At 45.7% G+C, this 8,425-nt stretch overlaps 1 protein-coding gene across 2 annotated transcripts in view; it reads left to right on the forward strand.

The window, feature by feature from the left end:
• RCAN2 (regulator of calcineurin 2) overlaps positions 1-1,654 on the forward strand; it is a 73,822-nt gene extending 72,168 nt beyond the window's left edge. For both annotated transcript variants that reach the window (XM_026039982.1, XM_026039983.1), the window contains one exon: positions 1,068-1,654. In XM_026039982.1, the coding sequence (XP_025895767.1) occupies positions 1,068-1,228 (161 nt within the window). In that variant the 3' untranslated portion in view covers positions 1,229-1,654. The remainder of the gene's footprint in view (positions 1-1,067) is intronic.
• Positions 1,655-8,425: the final 6,771 nt, after the last annotated feature.

An 8,425-nucleotide genomic window follows, 5' to 3' on the forward strand; every position in this document is an offset into this window, starting at 1 on the left:
CGCGGGGAAAAGAGGCAAAGAAAAACCACATAATTTCTCAGTGCAGCGCAACCAGGCTATTTCTCTTTTTATATTTCAGCCCATCAACAAGACCTGTAATGCTTTGCTCAATTTGGATTCAGAGGAAGATGCCAAAAATAGAGCAGTTAAATGTCAACATTAATGGTATCACAGCAGTAAAATCTCTCTCACAGCCAGATGCCTGTCTCGTAGCTGTTATTYGCTAGTTGCCTCCTATATTTTAGGCAAAAATGCAGCATGTCCTCTAATCCYGGCCACGCAGTGCTACTTGGGCCAAGAACTTAGCAGCACGGATACTTTGTGATGACAGTGCCAGGGCTGCGACCCCTTCCTAACAGGAATTACTCTGCCCCGAAGTGGTGAATACCTAAAAATCCAGATTAGTGCCACAAACAAACTCAAAGTACTTCGAGTTAGACGCAGCCGTTTCACTGTATAGTACCTAGCACTGTTGGTTTCTGCCTGTGATGCAAGTTTTTAGGAGGTCCTGTACTACAAATATATGGAGGAAACTTCGCCTTCCTCATGCCAGAATATTTTACAGACAACAAGCACCTGATTTAGGGCAGTTCTGTAAATAAAGCCCAAGATATATCAGGCGTACGTATGCTCATTGTAAGCCTACTTGAATGTAAATGCAGCTTGTGGGTCTTAGACTTGAGAAAAGTGGCCCTAACRGGGGTGCAGCATGTTGTCTGGAACGGTTTTACCTGCATTACCTAGCACTGCTAATGAGATCTGTCTCCGAAAGACCAGGTGCATCGTGTCAGAAATGCCAAACCCCTTTATAAACACGAGTGCGTTTCACTGGGCTGCTTTCCCGTGGAGCCCAGTCGGGAGCACCGTTGGATCCAGCCTCCATCAGCCCCTCGGAGCGAGGCTGAGGTCACCACCACAGTCCAGCCCTGCCTGCCCTCCTCACTATTGAGGAGCAGCAAACAGGCGTCCCCTGCCCACGCGTGGGACCCTTCTGCAGTGCAGCAGGGCCAGCCCCCGGCAGCCTCTCCGACTGTCACCCCCTGAGCTAACCCTGTCTCTGCTTGCAGGAGAGAAGTACGAGCTGCACGCGGGCACGGAGTCCACCCCCAGCGTGGTCGTGCACGTCTGCGACAGCGACATGGAAGACGACGAGGACCCAAAGAATTCTCCCAAGCCAAAAATCATTCAAACTCGGCGCCCCGGTCTGCCACCTCCGGTATCTAACTGAGCCTGGCCGGCAGAAGCAGCACTTCTCTCCTCCAACACAGCTCTTGGGTTTTTGTTTGCTTTGTTCTATTGAAAGGCAGCCATTGCCTCGTGAGTAGCAGGACATTCAGCTTATTGAAATCCCTCACAGTAATCAAGCCTGCGTAACAAAAGGGCTAGGAAAAAAAAAAGATCTTTGTATATGTAACCATATCACACACCAACTACACTAACAGCTTTTCTGGAAAGGACAAGAACAGGCTGGAGCAGGAAGGGAATCAGTCTGAGGGCTTTTCACAGCTGTAATTGGCAGGCTGTAACACCACCACCAGAGAAGTCAGTTGGGATGAGGAAATAGGCTGATATTCAGACTCCCGCAATACTCACTGCTGCCCTTCATCAAAGGGGCTCTTCCCTGCCCTCCTCAGCCCCCAGCAGCCCTTAGTCTTTTCCTTTTTTCCTATTTTCCGGAGGTGGGTTATTTTTTGATTATTTTTTTAGTCTGCCATCAGCTTAGTGCCCTCTTCATCCTTCTGAAATTTTTCTTACGGGGCAGCATCTTTACAGCATCTTTCAGAAACGAGAGAAAAACACCCTCTTCCCCCAGCTGCTGCAGAGCCAACTGGTCCCTGATAGTGGTGGGGACCCCACTCAGGGCACTCTGGGCTGAGGGGAGAGGGATCAGCCTGCTGAAGGCTCCAGCATCTTCCCATCCTCCCTAAGGAGGACGGGGTCAGAATATCAGCAGGAACATTTTATCTTCTGTAAAGATACGAGTGGTGCTTCTCTTTGAGGGCAAAAGAGGAGCCGGCTGACGGCTGATCTGGGGGTGGGATTCATTGCTCTGTTGGAGCTGCAAGTTCTGCTGCTGCTAAAGGCATCCGCGGTGTGTTGAATAGCCCTGAAACCATTTGCAATCAGTTGCACGTCCYTAATAATTAGGCCCTTTTCCTCTCTACTTCCTGCGCTTTAAAGCCTTTCTGGAGCTGTATGCAATTTGGGTTTGTGGAGGTGAGGAGAAATTAGTTGGTATTCTTTGCGGGTTTCTTTTTTTCTTTTTCTTTTTTTTTTTTTTAGGCCAAAGAAAACAGGACCATAATTACACACTTGAAATTAGACTGCATGAAATTGAATCCCCTTTTTCACTATGTCCTGCATGTTTCTTTCTCTTGCTATGTATACTGGGTTATAAAAGTATTCCGTGTTTCATCCTGGCTGATAGCAGGCAGATACTGGATTCCCTGTCTGGTCGATCTTCCAAGATGATTTTTTATACGTTTCTGTCATTTTGAGAACACATTTCCTAGGCTCTGATTTTGCATATACTTAAGCATGCGCTTAACTTTATGCACATGAGTAGTTCCACTGAAATTTAATAGTGCAGAAAACTGAGCATATGTGTTAAGATACAGTGGGATTTTTAGGCACAGGCTAATTAACTGCAGCATTACCCCCCAGAATGACTGCAAAACAGCACGGTGAAATTCCTTGGTTTAAATTCTATTACAAGTTAAAATAAGTTAAAAGTCTTRGAAGCTCTGAAAAATCAACTTGATTTCTGTAATCAAGATTTGGGCATAAAAACGTTGGATTGGGTTTCTGAGGGAAGGCTGCATTTCACTCTTAATTAATAAGGCTACAAAGCCTCAGGAGAATCAGGGTCCCCCTTTGTGCCGCTCTCGTTCCCCACAGTGAGGACCTGCTGAGGGGTAAGGACTTCCCATCCTCGCGTAGTCCGTTCTCTCACCACCGCTAGACCCCTAATGTTCCTGGTGAAGTGTAGAGCCCTACTTGGCAGGTAACTATAATGTGGTAGCTCTTAACGCCCTGCGGAGCTTGTTGTGTACAGGCACTAACAGGAGCATGTGGAAGAGCAGCGAGTGACCAAGAAATGAGGCGTTAGGATCTTCSTGATTCCTTGAGAAGCAACTCTTTAGAGGTCTCACTGCAATTACTTTTCAGGGATGTATTTAGACTTAATTTAAATAATTGATCACTCACTGCCCTAGCACTGAAAGGTGACGCTCCTCTTGCAAATGCAGGCATAGCCCATGCGTTAAAAGTCTGTTTACAGAACGTGCTGAGTGCTCGTGGGCTTTAGGCTGACCCTTGGCCACATCTTCTAATGTGAAGTAAATTGCTCACAATCRTCACTATCAAAACTGACGCTTTGGAATTTTATATCTAAAAGTGTTAGAGGGCTCAGCCTTGCCCTTGTGTCTGTGTACTCGAACCTGGGAGAGATTTGGCTTGGGATTGAATTGAGGAGTTTTTGGCTCGCAGTGACTTAAAACAGTACTGCAAATAAACCGTTGGATCTTATCTGTTCTTTTCCCAAGGCATGTTTGCAGACATAGATTTAAAAACAGGCCTGAATCAATGATTCTTATCTTTATAAAACTGAATAGTACTGTTTTGGAGGAGGTAAAAATAGCTCCACTGTGTGAAACACAGAAATGCAGTTAGGAGATTGAGAACTCCGGGAAGCTTGTTGTGGCTATGGTCAAAGTTTAAAAGTCGCCCTTGTGTGGTAAAATACAGTCATCAAAGCAAAATATTTCAGGTACTACGCAGTAACTTTTCTATCATAAAAGTAATAGCATTTCTCATTGTCTTAACCTTGCATTTTGCCAGCAGCTGGCTCTTGTCTGCCTAAAGGAAAGGCTGCTTTCAGAAAATGCTGAGCCTTTGGAAAAGGAAATTTCCTCTGTAAATTCAGTACTTCACATTGTGTCGTTTTGCCCAAAACGAAGCTGCCGCTGACTTAGCGGGAGCTTCCCTCGCTGCTGCAGCTCTGAGCTCAGCCTTGACACGCGGCCCTTTGCGTGGGGGGTCTCGGCAGCWCTGAGGGGGATTCTCTTGTAGTAACGTCAGGAACAAGAAGGAAGTCTCCTGGTTGTGTCAGTGTTTCTGCTGCACCGAGGCGGAGATGATGCCCCTCTTGTTGGCGCTCTGAGCACGGGCCTGAGCGAGGCTCCCCTAGCGCCGCTGAAGGCCTGCAAACGTCGCGATGCCCAGAGCAGGGSGTTTGGGGAGAATGCAGGATTTCTGTGGCCTTGGTCTTCTTTTGTTTTGTAATTAAGACAAGCTAATGCAAGCCCTGCCCCTGCACTTACACACASTCACCAACGACTTGTCTTCAGCCAGAAAATAGAGCAAGAGCATCCCCACCGCAAACCTGAACAAGAATACACACATAGTCATTGTAAAGTGCTTTATTTTACAAAAACGTGTCCCAGGGCTAAAATACAGTCCATTCGTTCAACATTTGCTCCTAAATAGAGTGAATATTTCTCCTTTTTTTTTTTTTTTTTTCCTTTCTCCATCAGTGACAATGAAAAGGTTTCTGGAAGGAGACTGTTCTCTGTATGGGATGATACCTGACTGAACTGTCTTTTGTAAAACTTACAAAAAGTGTAACACTGTGACAGTTATTGTTAGCATTTCCTTCATATTGTACATACTTTTGAGATACTCTATTTAGTCATATTTTATAGGAGTATTGAGCTAGTTGATCACTTTTGCACTTGTATAATTCAGAGCTTAGTTTCAAGAATAAATATGGCAAATGATTTTTGTGTTCTGCTTGCCTCAGCATTTTGAAAAACAACATTTAAGAAAGTGGAACCGTGTTAATAAACTGACTAGTGTGATATACAGCACTGCTCTCTTAACTAATAGATCTCAAACAGCTTAAATGCATGACAGGCCAAACTGTTTCATTAGGAAGTGGGAAATGGGAGAGGGAAGAGGGGGGAAATAGGGGAGGAAGCCCTGTGGTTTGCAGGTTTCGCCAAATTCCCTTTTAAGCTGCTGCAGTACCAGTGAGTCACACAAACTTGCACGTGGTCAGCGTGGATGTGGCTAAGTGTATGAAAAAACACACAAACCAAGCCCAGAAAAAAACCCTGCACCACCAGGTGATCAAAAATATATCATAGAATCACAGAATGGTTGAGGTTGGAGGGGACTGCTAGAGATCATCTAGTCCAGSCCCTCTGCAGGYGCAGGGACACCCAGAGCACGGGGCAMAGGAAACAAGAAAGCTAAAGAATCCCTGCCAGCTCAAGTGGTTCTCCCAGTACTTCTGTAATAATGCATAAACATAATGGGGGCATGTATTTAAATCAGTAATATGACAACCAACTAATGCCCAAACTGAGAAGGAAAAAAGATCTGTTAGTATTAATTATAAAARTATGGGAGTCATCATCTGGAGTGATTGTGTTCGTGATTTTTGCTCAAAAGACCCATTTCTCAAAGGAGAATATTCACGATTCGGAAAGTTAGATCCCTTTGAAGTTTCATACAAGTGCTCAGTCACTGATTCCTTTTTGAATAGACAAGCCTTAACCGCCAAGTTTTGATTAGAAAAAGTTCTAATACTCATCTTTTTACAGAGAACCTTGGAATCGGGAGCCAGGTTATTCTGTACACTTGGGGAAAGCTCTTTTCCCCGTGAGCTTTCCCCAAGCACAGCAGGGTTCTTTAGCTGATCCAGCAGAAACCCTGTCTTACCAACCTGCTGCCTGAGGCTCTTCTGTCTTGCTGAGCACTGGATATTCTGCCTGAAAATAATCCCCGAGCCGCTGGGGGTGCTGCATGTGCCCAAGGATTTCAGGCTGCTCTTGGGTTGAGGACAAGGATGGCTCTGCGAATGTAGCTCGTGAGCCCTCGACTTGTGCACACACACGGGCAGTATTTATCTACACTGGCACTTGGTGCGTGTGAGTGGATGTGCAGCCTAAACCCGCATGTATCAAACATCGGGAGGTAGGGCTAGTTCCTCCATTTCATGGATGAGGGGGTTTAAGTAGGTTATTATGGATGGATAACTTTGGCTAGTGGTAAATGAATTCATTTCTGTTCCTTCTGCCAAAATGTAAACATTTTACCTCAAAACATCCATGTGCAACTTTTTTTTTTTTTTTTTTTTTTTTTTNAAAGACCCATTTCTCAAAGGAGAATATTCACGATTCGGAAAGTTAGATCCCTTTGAAGTTTCATACAAGTGCTCAGTCACTGATTCCTTTTTGAACAGACAAGCCTTAACCACCAAGTTTTGATCAGAAAAAGTTCTAATTTTTTTCAGACATTAGCGTCTGCATTTCCTTGTTTCCCTTCTACCCAGGAAATCCCATTTAGCTCCATTTCACTCCCCAAAAAACCCAGGTCTGGATTAAAGTTCTGGACAGACCCTGGCTTAAATCCCTCCTCATGCAATGCTTTTGAATAGCATTCAACTGGTCGTGCTATCAGAAGCATCAGAACTTGCTTTTTTGCTTGTTTTGCCGTGTCTCCTGGGAAAACACAGCAGCTCTCAAATATTCTGGGCTCCTCTGCACACGAGGGGGTTTGGCTCTTGCTCCACGCGCGCCCGGCCGGCCGCATTCCGGGTGGAAGCGCAGGGAGGAAGGGCCCTCCCCGCTGCTCCGCACGTGCCCTCCCGCAGCCCCTGCGGCTGAGCCGGGGCCTTTGCTTTGGCCTGCAGGGCCCCAGGGACAACTACAGCAGCTCTCGCAATGGAAAGGCGGGAACGCCGCATGCCTTCCCTGCAGACGCTCGAAAAGCAATTAAAAAATGAAGCCTTAAATTACCTCTCCCTTTTCTTAGCTGCTTTATCAGCTTGCTCAGCTATGCGGAGCTTCTGGAGCTGCAGTAAGTGCCACCCATGGTTTCTTTAATTGCRCCAGTGCAGTGGCTGCAAGTCTTGCAATCTGGGACATTATCAGTGGGGTTCTAGCTAGAGAAATGATGTTCAGGACCTTAAGAGACATTTTAAATTTAAGTGATTGATATAAATAGAGCCCATTTGCTATCCGTGAGTCAGGGGCTTCCTCACCCACCTCCGTAAGAGTACCCAGCAAAAGGATTAAACTTCTCTAGACACCAGAAAAACAGATTTGACTAATAAATCATTGTAACTGATCATTAATCTAGTACAAGAGATTTGTGTCTACATTTGTGCCACAAAGATGTGTTCCTGTCACTACTCAGTTAAAGTAAATGTTTTGAATCCATTTTAGAGCAGACTTCTTGTGCAGAAACGTGAAAGGAAAATGTCATCCATAATGACTGATGGATCCTTAACTGTCGATTTGGCAAGTTGTCCTACCGTAGGTAGCTGCGGAAATATTTCATGTGTGTTGTTGTAGATTTGAAACCATTAATCCTGTTCTCATTCAGGTGTCTGCATTTCGGACACAGATGTGACATATCTGTATATATTATAAATCAATACTATTTTTAACCATATATTTTGTACAAATATTCACATTAGCTCTGTACTTCAGTGAAAATCTATTATGGTATTAAACATTTTGGTGGAATTAGCAAAATCCTTGCCTATGCTTTTTTTTTTTTTATCTTATTATTATGGCAGTTTTACACACCCTAGGTATTTCTTGCACTCAAGACAAGTGCTATTTGTTTCCAGCTACTCCTAATGGTACTCAAAATCCATATGCACCARCTCTTCTCCCTCTAGTGACTAGTTCCAGCCACTGCAAAGCTCGCAGGTCACTGTAACTGCTCAGAGCTCGTCGTCTGAGCGCTTAAAAATGATCGATTTGTGTTAAACTTTCAAGAGAGACTTGCAGATATTCAGGAACGAAGAGTGAATTTTTCTCCTTGTATTGACAGGCAGTTCACAGTACGGCTGGCCTTTTCCCAGGTTGGTTTACCAGTCCAGGCAGCGACGCCATGCCCCTKTATTGCCAACCTTTACACACTTGTCCAAACACAAGTAACATGAACAGTGACCGATACAATAAAATTCACATCTAAAAGACGGWGAAAATTGACCTCGTCCCCCCTGCGGCGCATGCGCCCCCTCCCGCGACCGTTACTGCAAGTGAGTGACAGTGCGGTTGACCAATCACAGCGGGGCAACTCCCCGCCCTCCCCCGGTGACCGTTACCCCGAGCTGAGCAACAGCACTGCTGGCCAATCACAGCGGCTAGGCCCCGCCCTCCCCACGGTGATTGTTACTCCGGGTTGAGCAACAGCGCTGCTGGCCAATCACAGCGGCAGCTCCCCACCCGCCCCTGGTGATATTTACACCAAGTGAGTGACAGAGGTGTTGGCCAATCACAGCGGGGTAGCTCCCGCCCCCCCGCAGCCGTTACTCTGGCTTGAATGACAGCTCTTTTGACCAATCACCATGGGCTTACTTCCCTCCCGCCCCTCAGTGGCCGTTATGCTAGGATGAGTGACAGCA

Source organism: Nothoprocta perdicaria, unplaced genomic scaffold, assembly GCF_003342845.1.
Source record: "Nothoprocta perdicaria isolate Ctin4 unplaced genomic scaffold, notPer1 scaffold_248, whole genome shotgun sequence".
NCBI lineage: Eukaryota > Metazoa > Chordata > Aves > Tinamiformes > Tinamidae > Nothoprocta > Nothoprocta perdicaria.